General features: G+C 49.7%; 1 protein-coding gene across 2 annotated transcripts in view; it reads left to right on the top strand.

Moving 5' to 3' along the window:
- The window catches only part of nfatc1 (nuclear factor of activated T cells 1), a 298,878-nt gene that overhangs the window by 96,843 nt on the left and 182,680 nt on the right, over nucleotides 1–19,355 (top strand). For both annotated transcript variants that reach the window (XM_072466983.1, XM_072466984.1), the window contains exons 7-8: nucleotides 12,137–12,192; nucleotides 19,207–19,339. In XM_072466983.1, the coding sequence (XP_072323084.1) occupies nucleotides 12,137–12,192; nucleotides 19,207–19,339 (189 nt within the window). The remainder of the gene's footprint in view (nucleotides 1–12,136; nucleotides 12,193–19,206; nucleotides 19,340–19,355) is intronic.

Below are 19,355 nucleotides of genomic sequence, written 5' to 3' on the forward strand. Positions count from 1 at the left end.
CCACGCAGCTGTGTCCCCCCCCCAGGCGGTGCCCCCCCGCCCACCCCACCCCATTCCGGCTCCCCCCTCTCCCCAGCAGCAGCAACCCAGTAACTCCCCCCTCCCCCCCCCCCCCCCGCTAGATCCCCCACTAGCGTAGTTACACCCCCCACGTTGCTCCCAGAAGTCAGCAAACTCTGGCCGACCTCGGCTTCCCCCCGTGACCTCGGCTCGCACCGCGCGACGCCCCCTCCTTCCTGCTTCCCTATTCCCGCCATGATTATCATAGCGCGGGAACAAAGCCCGCGCTTCCCTTTTGGCCCCGCCCCCCATGGCCAATGCCCCATCTCCTCCACCTCCCTTCCTCCCTCCACCACCACCTGTGGAAGAGAGAAAAGTTACCGCATCGCAGGATTAATAACATAAAACTCATCTTTCCCCCCCTTTTTCCCCCCTCTTCGCCCCCCCATACTCGCCCCACCACTTTGTTTCAAACGTTCTTTTTTTTTTAAATAACCCGCTTATTCCAATTTTTCTTCCACAATAAAAGTCCACGCCTCATCCGCCGTCTCAAAGTAGTGGTGCCTCCCTTGATATGTGACCCACAGTCTTGCCGGTTGCAGCATTCCAAATTTTATCTTCTTTTTGTGAAGCACCGCCTTGGCCCGATTAAAGCTCGCCCTCCTTCTCGCCACCTCCGCACTCCAGTCTTGATATACGCGGATCACCGCGTTCTCCCACCTACTGCTCCGAGTTTTCTTTGCCCATCTAAGGACCATTTCTCTGTCCTTAAAACGGAGGAATCTCACCACTATGGCTGTAGGAATTTCTCCTGCTCTCGGTCCTCGCGCCATCACTCGGTATGCTCCCTCCACCTCCAGCGGACCCGCCGGGGCCTCCGCTCCCAATAACGAGTGCAGCATCGTGCTCACATATGCCCCGACGTCCGCTCCTTCTGCACCTTCAGGAAGACCAAAAATCCTTAAATTATTCCTCCTCGCGTTATTCTCCAGCACCTCCAGTCTTTCCACACATCGTTTATGGTGTGCCTCATGCATTTCCGTCTTCACCACCAGGCCCTGTATATCGTCCTCGTTCTCGGCAGCCTTTGCCTTCACGACCCGAAGCTCCCGCTCCTGGGTCGTTTGCTCATCCTTTAGCCCTTCGATCGCCTGTAATATCGGGGCCAACAGCTCCTACTTCATTTCCTTTTTAAGTTCTTCCACGCAACATTTCAAAAACTCTTGTTGTTCAGGGCCCCATGTTAAACTGCCATCTTCCGACGCCATCTTGGTTCTTGCTTGCCTTCCTTGCCGCTGCTCCAAAGGATCCACTGCAATCTGGTCACTTTCCCCTCCTTTTTCCATCTGTATCCAGGGGGGATTCCCTTCTGGTTTACCGCACAGTGCTTCTAGCCGTTAAAATTATTAAGAGCCCAAAAGTCCGTTCCACCGGGAGCTGCCGAAACGTGCGACTTAGCTGGTCATCGCCGCACCCGGAAGTCCCTCTCATAATAATCTTTATTGTCACAAGCCGGCTCACATTAACACTGCAATGAAGTTACTGTGAAAATCCCCTAGTCGCCACATTCCGGCGCCTGTTCGGGTACACGGAGGGAGAATTCAGAATGTCCAAATTCCCTAACAGCACATCTTTCGGGACTTGTGGGAGGAAACCGGAGCACCCGGAGGAAACCCACGCAGACAGGGGGAGAGTGTGCAGACTCCGCACAGACATTGACCCGAGCCGGGAATCGAACCTAGACTCTGGCGTGTGAAGCAACAGTGCTAACTACGGTGCTACCGTGCCACCCAGGACTGGCCAGGACTCCCCATTAGTGGTCACAAATCCCACTCAAATTTGGCAGTGGTCCCTAGTTTTGAAAATAGAGGAAGGGTAACCTCTGTGTGCGGGGAGGGAGAGTGGGGCGGGGGCGGGGGGGGGGGGGGGGGGGGCAGTGTCTTTCAAAGTAGTCGCTCAGCTTTTGTTTTTAGCCATGTGTCTTGACTTTAAAACAAAAAAAACCACATGTCTCCAGGAATTGTAAGTGTGTTGGGGGAGTGGGGGCTGAAATCGCTCAACAATTCGGATAACTATTTCCGCTACAGCAGCTGTGTCCACTGTTCCATCATCGGAAATTATGCAGAGATGCCAAACATCTACTTTGCGTACTTCCCGGATAGATTGTGGACTTAACCTCTGTGGGTAGATCGCACTGGAGAAAGTGCATGGATAGATCTGCAGCCACCAGTAAATATTTTTCTCACTTCTGTTGGCTTCGTTGTCTGAATTTCCTACAGGCCCGTGTACAGCTCTGCCATCACTCTGAATTTGAAGAAATTATTGTCATTTGACCTTTTAAGTGAAGGATGGCCACCCAAGGACATCCTCTGATATTCTTTTTGGGTACACCACATCAGCTCAGTGGTATTTCGAACTGATTGCACATTTAGATGCACTTTGACGGAGGAGGAACCCCCATTTGCATTTCTGCACAAAAATGTACTTGCTGCAGCTGAATTTTCCTCTCTGCTGAGTTTAAAAGTAAAAGCTTTAATTATCTATACAACTCACTGTTTTAAAGCAGACTTCAATATAGTATTTGAGGTTAAATTGTCTGTGAAATATGCATCATGGAACAGGAACCTGTATCATTTTATTTTGTTGAGTAATATATTTAAACGGTACAGAAATAAAAATGCTCTTCATGTTTGACGGCCAAAAAATGTCTAAATGTTTTCCACTCTCCCCTCAAACCTGCCAACAAAGTGTAGGAAAGTACAGGAAAATATTCCTAATTTTCCACTGAATTTGCTAATGAACCTTTTCACATATGTTGGTACGAATGCTTTCCCTGACCATTTAATCATATCATTGGGTAATGAAGAACTTCAGCCCGAAACAAAACTTGACAGCACTTTTGTTGCAAGCGACAGGCTGCGTCTGAACGGCTGACACTTTGCGCACCGCCCAACTATTTTGTTTTGAATTGAGCAGTCAGTAACGATACGGGTGAATATCAAGTGAGCATTCTCAAAATCTTCAGCGGAGTTCTTCAAACTTTTTAATCGATTGAATCTCCATAAACGCGTACACTTGATCCCTTGCAGTCGGGTCAAACATACTTGAACATAAGGACACCATCATCCCACTCAAAGGGGCCGAATGAATCCGCGTTTTCGAGTGTGATTCACTGTGGCAAAACCTGGCCACTGCTGGCTTTATTTGACCATTGAAGTAACTGGATCAGAATAGGTCATCCTTCCTCATTCATTCTCCAAGCGCTCCGCGCACCCCCCCCCCCCCCCCCCGCACCCCCCACACCCACACAACCTCAACCCGCATACCAAAGGAATGATCTGGAACCGAGAAGACGGAAATATTTAGTTTGACGTCCCTTCAATAGAACACTAGCCTGAAAATTACCACTGAAGGTAGCAGATGGCCGCATACATGTCCTGGTGTGCCATTGAAACGTTGGCTATTTTAACTCGCCACTTAAACTCTCAATTTTCAAGAGGAAATCATCTCCCCCTAAAACATGGGTGCAAACGTGTCCTGCAATTTTAAAAAGAAATAATTACTGAGACATGGTGTGGTTGGCAAGGCTGGCACTTTTGACGAGCATCATGACTAAATGGGTAGACTAAATAATGCGTGAATTACCACACACGTGACACGAGTTCTTACCCATTATTCCCCGCATTATTCCCTGCATAGAATTCCTGATGGAAAGCAGAGGCAAGGCACTTTTAAACTGGGAAGAATGGAAAATGTGAGGGAGAATCAAGTAGGAATACTCTCATATCCATCCAATGTACAATTGCAGCACCCAATGGACAGCATATGGAGCCGAACAGGCTCGAGGGGGCCGAATGGCCTACCCTGCTCCTATGTTCATATGTTGTTCGCAGTTCCACATGCCCCTAGGCACTATTGCCACATGAGAAAAGACACGCCTGGAGAGAAGAAACTTTGAGAAACGAAACATAAGTAAACCTAAGGAGATGGTTTAGTTCATCTGCGAGCCTGAACACATTCATGAAAAGCACATGAATACTTGAGGATGCTGTTAAATACAGCATGAATTATAATAACCTAACACCAGCCATAATGATGATGTTTGGAGTGCGGTATGTAGTTGTCATTGGGCTGAATTTCCCAATCCATCATGGTAATATGACATTTAGCAGGGTATAAAGGAAAGAGATAGCGATGCACTTAATTCGATAATTAGACGTAAGTATAATTGGGAATGCTCTCTTATTAGTGCATACCAGAGCTCTCATCCCGTGCATTACTGTTTTATAACGATTACTCTCAAACTTGCGTTCTTTTAGCTTAATCCAGTAACAAATTATTTATCGGTGCACCTACCAACTTCAAGTTTAACAAAGTTTTACTCCTATCGATAAAGGACTGAGTTGTTCCAGTGTTTCGATAGTAATGCAAGAACATTAACAACGCAACATAGATTTTATGTTATATTGGGGAGCTAGAGAAGAGCAAATTATTATTTTTTCTCAATGATTGATGAACAAGTGGCTGTATAATGTACACACGCCATGAATCCAAAAACAATGGCCAGAATTTCCCTCCCACAGGTTTCCCGGCGGCGTAGGGTGGTTAAAATGTGAAATCCCATTCACAAGCAACGGGGGGAGGCGGTGGTACCATCACTAGACAAGTAATCCAGACACCCAGGATAATGCTCTGTGGTCCCAGGTTCCAATCCCACCATGGGAGATGGTGAAATTTGAATTCAATAAAAATCTGGAATTGAAAGTCTAACGATGACCACAAAACCGTTGTCGATCGTCGTTAAAATCCCACCTGGTTGACTCATGTCCTTCAGGAAAGGAAATCTGCCATCCTTACCTGGTCTGGCCTACCTGTGACTCCAGACCCACACAGCAATGTGGTTGACTCTTAACTGCGCCCCTCTGAAATGGCCGAGCAAGCCACTCAGTTCAGGGGCAATTAGAGATGGGCAACAAATGCTGGCCCAGCCCAGCGATGCCCACATTCCAAGAACGAATTTTTAAAAAAAGAATCCCGCTACCACCAAATGGCGCGCGGCCGAGAAACATACGGCTGGGAAACGGAGAATCCCACCCAGTGTATGTCCGGCATCAAAATAGTTTATTTTCCACAATTTATTGCTGCAAATTAGTCATTATATGAATATGATTTACAGACCAGAAATTTTGAAAATAAGTTCATGTAAAAGGCGTAACACTGAAGTGCCTGTCTGTTACTTCCCCAGTACAGTGTTACAGGAGGTAATCCTGTGGAGCAGAGCTGGCTCGAGGGGCCGAATGGCCTACTCCTAATTCGGATGTTGTTCATATTCTCACAGAAAACCTTCAGCTGCTTAAACTTTGAGAAGTTTTATCAATGCCATCCGTTCCTTTGCTGATGGCAAGCACAGGCCCTGGCCCACTGCACGGAATAACTCTCAGCTAACCAAAATACTGTGCAAAACGTTTATATTCCATCAGACAATTCAGAGTCACACACGTGCTGAGAGCAAGACTGTCCAGCGCTCCGCTCTGACACTTCTCCGTGTGATGGTATATGTTGCCCTCCCTGAATATCGAATTTAGGATATGCAATACTAACATAGGAGTGGCCTCATGAACAGCACAGTAGCACAGTGGTTAGCACAGTTGCATGCAACACTGTGTGTATTATTCTGCAACTAAGGCACTGCTCCGCATCACTAAGATATTCTGTAAAAGACACGAGGCCCTGTGCTTTGAATAGGAATGCCCTGAGGGCGGCACGGTAGCACAGCGGTTAGCACAGTTGCTTCACAGCTGCAGGGTCCCAGCTTTGATTCCCGGGTCACTGTTTGTGCGGAGTCTGCATGTTCTCCCCGTGCCTGCGTGGGTTTCCTCCGGGTGCTCCGGTTTCCTCCCACAGTCCAAAGATGTACAGGTTATGTGGATTGGCCACGCTAAATTGCCCTTAGTGTCCAAAAAGGTTGGGTGGGGTTACTGGATTATGGGTATAGGGTGGGAGTGTGGGCTTAGGTATGGCGCTCTTTCCAAAAGGGCTGGTGCAGACCCGATGGGCTGAATGGCCTCCTTCTGCACTGTAAATTCTATGATTCAAACGGCCTCGCCTCAAAGACGCTGAGCCGACGCCGTTTAGCATCGGTTTCCCCAAAGGAGAACCAGGTGTACTGGCACTTGGAAGGGTCTCCCAGGCGATTGGGGGCCCATAGGTGGTCAGGCCCTTGGCAGGGTGGTACCCTGGCACCCCTGATGCCACCTGGACACCATGGCACTGCCAGCCTGGCTCCGTGGCACTAAGGGTAATTTAGCATGGCCAATCCACCTAACCTGCACATCTTTGGACTGTGGGAGGAAACCCACCAGACACGGGGAGAACGTGCAGACTCCGCACAGACAGTGGCCCAAGCCGGGAATCAAACCTAGGACCCTGGAGCTGTGAAGCAACAGTGCTAACCACTGTGCTACCATGCTGGTCTCCGGGCAACATTCCCACAGTTCCTTGAGGAGCAGTGCATGAGGACGCTTTGCTTCTCTGGGAACTGTATGAGTTTTGTTCCTTCCTTTGTGCGGGAAGACCTGCAATCCGTTGCCACAGATGACGGAGCACTGCAGGTTGCAATTAAGACAATGACATCCCTGAGGTTCCTCATTTCCGGCTCCTTTAAGGCTGCCACAGTGGATGTCAATAGCATCAATTAGTCTGCAATTCATTCTTGCATTGACCGTCTGTCTGATCCCACGTTTGCAAGAGCGAAACCTTCGACCACTTTTTCCCTTAGCCAATCTGAAAATGTGACAACTGGTGCCAAGAAGTCCTCTCAAATGGGTGCCAGCTGTTGTGTCCCCCGAGGTGTCCACACGTTCCATGGTTGAAAGTGGTGTGCTGATTCCATGCACCGAGACTCCACATGAGTTGGTAATGAATTGTTCCATACTCTAAGGCCTGTTGCAGAAGCTCCCAGGCAGACAGTTCAGAGTATTGCCAGTTTCCCTTGCAAGATGCAGCACAGCCCAGTCCTAGGTACAACATTGAGTTGGCCGGCTAGTACTCTATATTGTCACTCCCAGGCAGGCACTGCTGCTGCGAAGGAAGTACTTTTCTTTTAAAGGCTTGAGTCCCCTACCTTCTGCATCTGTGCTCTTCTCCTCAGCAGGGCCACCATATGGACCGGCCTTCTGGATGGGAGCGTTTCCCCCTCTTGGCCTTTCCAGCTGCTCTTGCTCCTGGCCAGTTGTTGCTCAGCGAGGTGCCCACTGCCAATCCCTGTGTCTCACTAATGCTGTCTGACCATGATTGCCAAGTGCACCACCCCTTTTGAGGGCCTTCCGGCTGCATTAAGTGGCGCTGACTCTGCCAGATTTCGCACCCTGCCAATTGGCATGCTGCCTACAAAGGAGCAAGATTAGCATTGGCTCCTGGCCAGTTCAAATTAAATGGCCACACACAGAGGGCTGATCTCGAGCGCCTGGAAGGGAATGAACAATGACAGGTTATCTTCAGGAGGATTTACCCCCTGCAAACTCTGCTCTTGAAGGGCTCAAGTTATCTGAACGACTTAGAAATATAAGTGTAACTGTGCAATGACAAGGTTAAATAGTAGCAGATGAGTGGGGAGCGTATTGCAGCAGCAGGTTTTTGTCTGTGTTTATGTGTGTGTATATGTGTGGTTTATATATACATGCATTTCTGCAGCATACCCTCTCCTCCTCATCAGTACCAATGGCCAATTCCTCTGTAGCTCTGCGTTTGTAATACAGGGGCATCTCCTCCTGTTCCTGTATTCTTGCTTCTGCAGTTTGCCAGTTTTCCTTGCAAGATGCAGCACAGCCCAATCCTCGGTACAACATTGAGTTGACCGGCCAGTACTCCATATTGTCACTGACTGACTTGGCACGACACTCGCTGCTAATCAGAGGTGCAGAAGATCTCTTTCCGGTTGCTTTCCTGTTCTGCAAGCACATTCACATCTGCATTGAATAATCGGGTGTGGGGGGGCATTGGGAGATGACAACATCAGCAGCCGTGGGCTGCTTTGGACAATCCACTTTCTATAACCACCATTGCATCTGTGAGGGGCTTGAGGTCACCCTGCTGGATTTCTGACCCTTGCAAATGAGGACCTGCCTCGATGGAGCAAGATTAACATTGGCATCCGGCTAGTTCAATACAAATGAGTCCCAACAACATTGGATCTCCTGCTCACCGTGCCGGGCACTACAGGCAACCACCTCATACACCCAAGTTGGAAATTATCCCCAGAACTTTGTAGTGGTGAGATGCCTTATTGAACTGCTGCAGCCGCTCAGGTGTAGTCCATGTGCTGTAGGTACATCCACAGTGCTGTTAGGGAGGAAGTCCCAGTGACAGTGAAGGAACGGCGATATATTTCAAAGTCTGGATGGTGAGTGACTTGGAGAGGGACGTCCAGGTGATGATGTTCCATGCATCTGCTGCTCTTGTCCTTTTAGATGGCAGTGGTCGTGGGTTTGGAAGGTTGCTGCCGAAGGAGCCTCGGCGAGTTCCTGCGGTGCATCTTGTAGATGGTGCACACGGCTGCCACTGTTCGGCATTGGTGGAGGGAGTGAATGTTTGTGGAAGGGATGCCAATCATGCAGGGCTGTTTTGTAGATCCCAAAGAGAAGAGGCTTTGTCCCCAAGCCCTGACCAGTATTTATCCCTCAACCAACAGCACAAAAACGTATTATCTGGTCATTGCCTCATTGCTAACTGTGGGATCTTACTGTATGCAAATTGAATCCACTGTTTCCGGTGGGCTGGTCTCATTTGGTTAGTGCTGCTGAACTGGAAACATGGCACAAGTGCCCACCTCGCCAACCTGCTGGTGAGGTGGGGTTGGATCCAGCGATCGGTGGCTGGAGGCCCGTGGTCCCTTTGTAGAAATCAGCTGGAAATTTACTTGTAGCTTGAGCCAGCAGAAGCATTTATGGGTGTTTTCTGATGGCTTGAAATTATCCCACTGAGAAACACTGAATAGTGAGAAACGCGATACATTTGCCATCTGAGTGACTTGGGTGTCCTTGTCCATTGAGCAGAAAGTTAACATGCAGGTACAGTGAGAAATTAGGAAGGTAAATGGTATTTAGCCTTTGTTACAAAACATTGATATACAAGAGTAAAGGAGTCTTACTACAATTGTGAAGGTCATTAGTGAGGCTACACGGAGGCCGGAACTTTTAGGATGACGAGCGCTCGGCACCCGTCATCAGAGTTGGTATGGATTGCATCCCTCCCAACTCCAACAGGCCTGCTGCCATTTGGCGATCTGATGAGCGTTGATTGGCAGCTGGCGGGCCTTTCGTCCGCACTTGGAAGGAAGTCCCGCCGTGGATTGCTGTCAGCTAATCAGATAGAAGATTGGCCAGCACGGCACTGCAGTGGCCGGAAGAGGTACGGCAGCACAGTACCTCTCGTAAGCCCGGGAACCGTAGTGATTGGAAGTACCAGAGGTCCCGGGGAGGAGAAGACACTGGATGCCCTGGGGGTTGCGAGGGAGGTGATTTTGCTGTTGGGAGTTAGCCTGGGGCAGTGGGACAGGGTGCTTGGGGAGGGGGGGGGGGGGGGGGGGGGAGGGCGCAGAGGCCTCCAATCTGTGACGGGAGGATGCTCCAACACTGAAGGGACCTGCCTATAGAACAGTCCCTCCGTTCCGCCCCTCCTGCCTGAGATCAATGTTGAGAACCTTTTTCTGTTTCCCACCCTCACTTATTGGATGCCCGCCAGCCTCAATATTGAGGCTGGGTGGGAAAAGGCAATTAAGTGACCCTTAAGTGATCATTAATAGGGACCTGGGTGGGCTTTCCGTGAAATTGTGTCCAGGTCAGGATGGGTGGGATCCCAGCGGGAATCCCATCCATGCAATTTTACATACCCCTCCCCCCACCTCAAACCCCACCCTGAGGGGGAAGGGGTAGTGGGGCATCTTATTCTGGCCCCCGAATAGTGTGTGCAGTTTTGGTCTCTTTACCTAATGAAAGAAATACTTGCATCAGAGGGAGTGCACTAACTAGGCTGATACCTGGGATGAGCTAATTGTCCTTTGAGAAGAGACCGAGTAGACTAAGTCCATATTCTCTAAAGAGAGATGATCCAATTGAAACGTGTAACATTCTTAAGAGGTTTAACAGGGTAGAAAATGTTTCCCCTTGGAAAGTAGAGAACACTGATTCATTGTCTCAGTCTGAGGAGTTGGCCATTTAGGACTGAATTGAGGAGACATTTCTTCACTCAAAGGCTTGCGAGACTTTGGAATTCTCTACCCCAGGGAGCTGTAGATAATCAGTTGTTGAGTATATTCAAGGCAGAGGTTGACATTTTTAGGAATTCAGAAGTATGAGTATATTGGAAGGAGGTGGAGTTGCGTCTGGAGATCAATCATGATGTTTTGGAAATGGGGCAGTATGCTCAAGGGGGCCAAATGGCTTTACCCAGCTCCCATTTTGTTATGTCCTTACAGCACCCCACCCTCTCCCAGTTAGCCCATTCCGCAGCTGGTATCAGTGGGCATGCTCCAACCATTGAGGCCTCAGGATTCCATCATGTTCAGCCTGCTACTCCACTCTTTTAGTGGGACAGGGGCCATTCACATTGGGCATCCCAAGAAATTTCCGACCAGAGGAGAGAAAATTTAATTTGGCAGGTGTCAGCTTTGGTGTCCCTGAGGAAGGTTAACAGCTGAAGTATTAGCATTAACTTTTACGTCTCTGGACTTCATATGGACTCAGCTTTGCAGATACCCAGCTCAACACAACAATGCCCATCATCTCGGGCATGCTCCATTCAGCTCAACTCTCCTGGCTCCCAGTCCTGAGCAACATCCCGCCCCCTCATCAGGAGGCAGACTATAACAAGGAGGCCACTGGAGAAGGTTTAGATCATCCCTAGCCTGCCGCTGCATAAAGACCTTACCAATCCACCTGCTGCTGGCCTCCCATCACTCCAGCCTGACAGGGTAAGACCGCCGTGCCAAGGAATAACAGCGGAGGCCCTGTGGCAGCAGGAATGGAACCAACAAGTCGCCATTGAAAACCACCTCCTCATCACAGATCCCACAGCCCGCCCACCTAGCTTCAACGGGAGGCACTCCTCAACCGTTTCTATAATGGGCCAAGGCCTTTGTGCAGCTAATTGGCACGAGTAGGGCTTTGCAGGGAACCCAAACAACAACTGCGGTGCCCCCAAATCACTGACTCACATCATTGAAGACTGCCCCCTGACAAAATTCAGCGGCGGGCTCAGAGACCTCCATTTAGCCACCACGGTGATTACTGCACAAGCTGAAAAACATATATGGACTCAAATAGGGACTTCCGCTTATATAAGCATCACATAAACAATTAATTATGCACAATTAGGATACCATTGTATTGCATTAATAACTTAATGGACCCCATTTGAAAGCCTTCATCCACAAACAATTACTCCCAGGAAGAGCTTAATTGTCTCGTTGCCATAGCCGAACTCAGAGTCTGCAATTCACTCAAATTCTCGAACGGAAGAAAATAATGAATCAATTTATTTTTACAAAAGGCAAAATAAACAATACTTCGATGCATATCTTTTGCAATGTTCTGTGTAATAAGGCAGTTATAGCAGTCTTGTGGCTTGGGAATTTAATCAAGGAACAACTCTGCCTCTGCAGAACAAGCCACTTTTATTTCTGACGAGAACAGGGCTCTTGAAGTTCTGATTACGGGACCAGAGGAAGTGGTCATCCCCAGTCGTCCACTCTTGCAATGCAAGTTTAGAACAATATGATTATTTTGTTTTTAAAATAAATCAAGATTATTTGCGAGTAGGAGCTATCGAGTGTGAGTGTTACGCTAAGGTCGTACCAAGACCAGAGAAGGTGGGGATATTTAAGAGGCATTGTATATTTGGAATAAAGCCAATTAAATTTAGGAGGGAAAGTTGCTCATTGGGGAATGCAATTTTTAACAGCGTGAGATGAAAGATTTATTCTGATGGCCATACAAAAAAAATAGATCTATAATCTTGATGTATAATGCATGGGAAGTTGCAAAACCTTTAATCGCTACTATTCTATCCATGAAGACACACTTGGATATACAATTAAATGAAGATAAGCTCACCAACATCCCATTGTTTTTTTTCCCAGATGGGCATCATGTGTGGGAGACTGAAGCAAAAACTGACAAGGAATTCTTTAAGCCTGTAAGTTTACCCAATCAATTGTTTATGCTCCCAATGCGTGTGTTACATTATGAAGCATGGGGATGGATTATTGCAACACAAGAGGTTTTGTTCTGTTCATTTTTAAAACTATATTAAACAAGTCATCACTATAAAACAGGAAGTTTGCACACATCTAATTCCAAACTAATAGACCATTAAGGAATCTGGCCAAAACTGTCTAACTATGGACTGAGATGCTAAATGATTATGGTAAGGGTAGCACAGTGGTTAGCACAGCTGCTTCACAGCTCCAGGGTCCCAGGTTCGATTCCCGGCTTGGGTGACTCTGTGCGGAGTCTGCACGTTCTCCCCGTCTCTGCGTGGGTTTCCTCCGGGTGCTCCGGTTTCCTCCCACAGTCCAAAGATGTGCAGGTTAGGTGGATTGGCCATGCTAAATTGCCCCAGTGTCCAAAAAAGGTTAGATGGGGTTACGGGGATAAGGTGGAGGTGTGGGTTTAGGTAGGGTGCTCTTTCCAAGGGCCGGGTGCAGACTCGATGGGCCGAATGGCCTCCTTCTGTACTGCAAATTCTATGAAGGAGTTGATTTGGGAATCTTGAAAGTTAGGGTTAGGGACAGGGGTTACGGGTTCAGGTTTTTTAAATTAGCGCCAGACTCTGTGCACCTGCTAAGATTGCTAAAGGCGACAGGCACTAGGAAAGTGTCCAGTTATTAACTGCATCATCAGCAGAGTTGAAAAGAGACACCCTGGGTGGAATCTTACCAAAAAATGGCAAAGTGTCAGTTTCGGTGAGAAAGACGGTGTGAATCGCACTGATTCCATCGGCGGGATTTCTCACGGAATGATGAGCCTGTTTGCCTAAAAGAAAGTGAGTGGGCCTGGTTCACGGTGCCACTCTGGCTAGGTGAGGATTCTTAGAGCTGGGAACTGGCTGTAAGGGCGCCGTAATGGCCGTCGCAGTCAAACGACCCCCCGGCCACATCATGGAGGTCTTGGCGGCTCTCCCAACCCCAAGCTCATCATTCATCGTCAGCATCCCCCCTCCCCCTCAACGTCCATTCCGCAGCCCCCCCCCCCTCCATCCTTCCCACAGGGCTCCCAGTAGGGTCAAGCCCTGGCCATGCCCTGGCACAGATTGGCGTTGCTAGCCTGGCAGACCGAACCTATGCCAGAGGCAGTGCTAGAGCACTGTCTCGGCATGTCCCTTTGCCACCCCCCCCCCCCCTCTCTCCCAGGTACTATACTTACTGAAATGCCAGTGGACGAGATGCTCTCGACTGCCACACCCCTGGCTAAGTCTGTTGTAAAAGACGACGATATGATGTTACGTTGGCACTCGGTGAATATTCCGTGAAGGGGGTAGGTCTGGAGATCCTTCTCGCTCATGGCATACTGATGTATTCAAATGAGGTTCTCGAGCTCCCGAGGTGCAATTTGCACTACGCCACTGGGATGGGGGGGGGGGGGGGGGGGGACTCACAAACCCAATCGCGCCAGAGAGAATTGCGTTTTTCGGTTCTCTCCGGATTTTGATCCCACACCTAGTTTCTCACTGGCAGAGAGAGCGCGGTCAAAATCATCCCCCCTGATTTTAGCTCTTGCTGTCTACAAGTACAACATTCCCGAACAATTAGTGTGCTCGGGACCGATGCCAATCTGTCAACGCAACTACTTGTAATTGTCCAGCAGCCACAAGTAAATAGCTTCCAACAGCATGGGAGCACTGTATCTGATTCTTGCTACCTTGACTTCAAATTGCGGGCACTAACTATGCTGGATAATTAAAAGGATTTAAAACAGTAATGTGCACAATAGCTGACACCAACTTAACAATATTAAGCTTTCACCAGATCAATTAGCCCTGATCAGATGGCAGCCTTGCAAGGTTATACTGATGTGAAAATACATCTGCAGTATAGGTGTCTGGAGGCACGGTGGTGCAGTGGTTAGCACGGGTCACTGTCTGTGCATTCTCCCCTTATCTACGTGGATCTCACCGCCACAACCCAAAGGTGTGCAGGTTAGGTGGATTGGCCATGCTAAACTGACCCTTTTTTGCAAATAAAAAGAATTGGGTACCCTAAATATATATTTTTTAAATGCGACAGAAGGTGGGGGATGAAACTCAATCAATCAGATTGAAATTTAGTATCAAATTAGGGGCGGACTAATATGCAATTAAATCTCAAGTGGGCTTGATTTAAAGATTGGGGATTTTTGAAGGGGCGTGGCAGCAGAAAGAATAGTAATTTGGATAAAAGCAAAATGTTGCTGATGCTGGAAATCTGAAATAAAAAACGAAAGTGCTTGATATACGCAGCAGGTTTGTCAGCGTCGGTGGAGAGAGAAACAGTCTTAATGGGCGGAATTTCCCCCCCAAATTGCTATGGGTGCGATCCGATGGCCTTGCTGTGCCCGAAAAGCAGCTCGCCGCAGTGCTGATAAAAGCTGGGAGACCCGGCTCCCGGGATCTACCCGGCTCGCAACACCTCGTGAGATCCAACACGATCTTGCGAGGCGTTGCGATGTAAATACCGTCCATTTTGGGCGGGAACACCTTTTGGCAAATCTGCATATTCGAGCGAGACAGTAGTCTCCCTCAAATGCGTAGATTCCCGAGGTACCTGAGGCTTTGGGATTTATCTTGGCGAGTGCCGTTCGGTATGGGTCTCCACAAATGGGGACCAGACGGAACGGCACTCGTGAGGGTCTCCCAGTGAGGGAGATTCCGTGAGGGAATCGGAGCCCCCAGCTGCATGTCCTTTGGGCAGGGTGGTACCTTAGCTCTGCTGGTGCCACCTGGGCAGCCTGGCAGTGCCACCTGGGTGCCAACCTGACACTGCCAAGGTGCCCTGGTGGCACTGACAGCTGGCATGGGTACTGGAAGGTTGACACTGCCAAGGTGTCAAGCTGGCATTTTTTTCACGGGCATGATCGAGCCGGGGACACCCTGCGTTTGTGTTGGGGGTGTGTGTGGGCGGTGGGGGTGGAGGTGTGAGTGGGGTCCTTCCCACAGTGCGTTCGGGTTCCCATAGTGCGTTCGGGCTGGAGGGGTCGGGGGTTGCTTCGGTGACCTTGGAAATCAGGATGCCATTTGAAAATGGTGTCCCGATCTTTCGCTACATTGGGGAATTCCGGCGAGCGGAGCTCCTCAGTGTACAAAACGGGTGGTTGTATAGCCATGTGTTTCTCAGCAATGCAAGCAACGCTACGGGAACTTTATTCCCAATTCGTAAAATTGTGCCCTAAAAGTGTTATTTTGGGCAAGAACTCCAGTGTGAATCGCACCGGCTGTTCTGGCGTGAATCCCATTGCAATTCTTCCACACTTAAGTCATTTTTTTGGAGCCAGGGCAGATACCTGCCGATACAGAGATCAGGGTGCCATTTTTAAAGGGTGCCCCAATCTCAAGGTGAGAGTGCGGACCTCCCACCAATATCGCATAGATCTGGGGTTCAGTGCCCCCTGCCCACCATCCTTGCTGGCATCAACCCCCTCCCCTGCCCAAGGATCGCTGGAATCGGGATATTGGGGCCTTCCTTAAGGGTCTCCCTTCAGGCCCCAATGCCTTCTAGTTGGCATCAATCCCCCCCCCCCCGCTATGGGGTCGCCAAATGCTCCCCCTTTCACGCCCCCACTTGTACCCCCTTTATGCCCCCCATTATGCCCCTCTTTATGCCATCCTTCATGCTCGCCCCTTCATGGCCCTGCCCTCTTTTAGGCACCAGCCCTTAGCAGTGCCCCCTGGCAACCTGGCAGTGTCATGTTGCCATTACCAGGGGACAGTGCCAGGATACTGCCCCGCCATATCCCCGACCGCCCAGGGGCTCCAATGACCACCGAGCCCCTTGGCGTGGCCATCACGTCGGGTCTCCAGTGGTCATCTTCAGCTGCACTGTTTGGGGGGGTTAGTGTGGGGGAGACAATCCCGGAAGCAGGGAGATTCCAGCTTTAAACTAACAAAGCATATTTAAATACTTATTAAATACTTGTTTAAATATGCTAATCTGGTTCATGCCCAGCGGTCTGTTCAGTGCTTGGCGCGAACCCCCTTTAGGAGCTCTCCCGTTATTCACCCGGCATATCGGGATGTGCGCTGGGTGTAACGTGGGTGTGGAATCGCCCCCAATGTTTCGAGTCAAACATGACTCTTGTTAAGAATAGTTCTGAAGAACAGTCATGGTTCACGTGCAACATTCCACATCATTTACATACATTTAAATCTTAAAAGTGCAACGTAAATTGCTTTTGTTAATCATGTAACGGAAGCAATTTTGTCCAACTATCTCTTGAATCTTATTGTGATTAAAATCAAATGGTAAATTTTTGGAAGCTTCAGATATGCTCCAGAAATGCTTCAACATTGGAGAGTTAATGTTCGGAGGTTATTTGCAATAAAAAGAAGCCTCATTGCCATCTGTGCTATTCTTGTGTTTAAAGCATCAGTAAGGGTCTCATTTATGTTCTTGATGTATTTCTAGCACCATAGTGTCACAAGCTATTTTTGACGACAAATGGAAGAATATTGAAGAATGTCTAACTTAATGCCAGATAGAATAATGATTATCTTTAGTATCTATAACACATGTGGAGTAGCATTTAATCCCCCCCCCCCTCTACCCTTGCCACACACATGAAATTCCACGCGCTGTTTCGTTTCACCCTTGGCTGAATGTGCACTAAGTTTAATACAACTGGTTAATTTTGGTGTTTATGCCTGTAATTATTAAGAGTGCAGTGTATGAGTTTTGTGAGCTAGGAGGGTCCCCAATTCATTCCCTGGTCTTTGCTTTTAGGTGGGGAAATTTTATGTGCATTGGGTACAGTTAACTTACTTAGCAAACAACCTGAAGAATGTGGGATTATATTTCACCAGTTGGAGAATTTGAATTTGGAAATTAAAACCTTTTAAGAAAAATAGCCGTGAAGACAACAGAGTTTTGTAAAACCCCAACTGGCAAACTGCCTTCCATGGGCGGGGTTTCCGAAATGGCGGCCATGTGTTGACGCTGGCGTAAACACCAGAGTGTTTCACGCCAGCGTCAACGGGTCCCTTAGCCCAGCGATTCACTTACCTGAAGGGGGCCAGCAGGGCAACAGAGTTCTCCGTGCAACTACGGCTGCCGATACGGGGCCCTGCGGACGGCCGCGGGTCCGCGCATGCCTGCGGCGGCGGCCCCGTGCAACATGGCGGACCCACACAGCAAGCTGGCCCCGAGAATATAGCCCCCCCCCCCCCCCCCCCCCCCCCCCCACCAGATCGCGTGTACCCGCCGATCAGTGGATCCGATCGGAACCCTGGCCATCCTGCAGGACCCCCCTGGTGACGGATCCCCCCTACCTCCCTCCAGGACGGCCGTGGCAGCCGCCACTCCGAGTGCCGCCGGGTGGAACCATGAGAGAACCACGCCGGCGGGGACTTGGCCATCTGCCGGCGGAGAAGCGGCATGGGGGGCCTCTTTCAATGGCCCCCGACCGGTGCCACGTTGACTGTGCTCGCGCGACTGGCAGCGATTCTCTGGTCCGCGCAGAATCGCGGGAAGGCGTTGGACCCGATCGCAGGTCTGATGCCCCATTCTCCCCCCCCCCTACGCCAAGCGCGATTTCGGGGCGGAGGCTCGGAGAATCCCGGCCCATAACTTTGCCTTTATGTGACTCCTGTCCCACAGCAATTTGGTTGACATCCAGATTCCCTCTGCAGTACCCTAACAAGCGACTCAATTATATAAACCCTTTCAAACTAATACAAGATGTGCAATCAGTGATGGCGAACTTGCAAATATGGATGCCAGATGAACAGAGGATGAGCCTCCGATACTTGTTATGCCCCTGATAGCCAGTCAGTGAAGACAGAAACCAGAGCCAATCTTGACTTGGTATAGATGTATTCACAGAGTGGATCATTACATGCATAGACCTCCTAGCTTGACTCACACCCTGGGCAGGATTCTCTGATCCTAAGTGTTGACACTGCCTTAAACGCCCTCAGGAGCAGCAATTCTGACACCTAAAGGAGGTCAGCACAGCACTGGAACGACCCACGCTGCTCCAGCTGCCAATGTCGGCGTCAGATGGGAGCCGCGGGTCTGCGCATGCACAGTGGGACCGGCGCCAACGCGCGCATGTGCAGTGGGACCGGTGCTCCCTTCTCCGCGCCGGCCATGACGCAACATGGCGTAGGGCTACAGGGGCCGGCGCGGAACAAAAGAGGCCCCCAGCCCTAGACGCCTGCCCGCCGATCGGTAGGCCCCGATCGCGGGCCAGGCCACAGTGGAGGCCATCCCCGGGGTCGCCCCCCCCCCCGCTCCTCCTCACCAGGCTGCCCCCCGGATGTATGCACGGCAAGGTCCCGCCGGGTAAGACCACACGTGGACGGTGCCAGCGGGACTCGGATTTTTTGTATGGCCGCTTGGCCCATCGTGGGCGGAGAATCGCCGGGGGGGACCACGTAGAGTGGCCCCCGACCGGCGCCGCCCTGACCACGCCGGCGCCAATGGTGCCGATTCTCCGCTCTCCGGAGAATCGGCGGACCGTCGTCGAGGCGGCGTTGTGCGATTCGCGCCCGGCCCGGCCTGGGCTGAGAGAATCCCGCCCCCTGTGTCTGTAAGTGCCTCTTTATATGTGCTCAAGTAACCATACACCCAATTACCTCCACCTCCAAGTTCAACTTGCAATGTTCACAGACCAGGCTAGCACATTTCGAAAGATGAGGTTGGACATTAAGCACGACTTGTGGGGTAGAGCCCCAGCACAAATCAATACCTTTAGAAAATTCAAGGGGAAAAGAGTGAAGTCCATATTTCACAGAGGCCTAGCAAGGGCCTTGTAAACCAAGTGTGTTTGCAGCTTGTGCAGCGAAGGGTTAAAGATGTGTTTCCACATATCTTCAACATATCTGCAGGCTGTTAGACCAATTGAGTTTTCATCTTGCAACCATTTAAAAAAATTAATTGTATTAAAAAATGTGCAGAAACGTTTTTTGTATTTGATACTGTACCGCGTGAGTCCATGTCATTTCTTTCCTCTACCGCAGAATTCACTCATAGTTGAAATTCCACCCTATCGCAACCAACGCATTACCAGCCCGATTCAAGTTTATTTCTATGTCTGCAATGGGAAACGGAAGAGGAGTCAAAGTCAACGCTTCTCCTATCTACCTGCTAATGGTAACTACGCATGTTA

This window comes from Scyliorhinus torazame, chromosome 11 (genome assembly GCF_047496885.1).
Source record: "Scyliorhinus torazame isolate Kashiwa2021f chromosome 11, sScyTor2.1, whole genome shotgun sequence".
Lineage (NCBI taxonomy): Eukaryota > Metazoa > Chordata > Chondrichthyes > Carcharhiniformes > Scyliorhinidae > Scyliorhinus > Scyliorhinus torazame.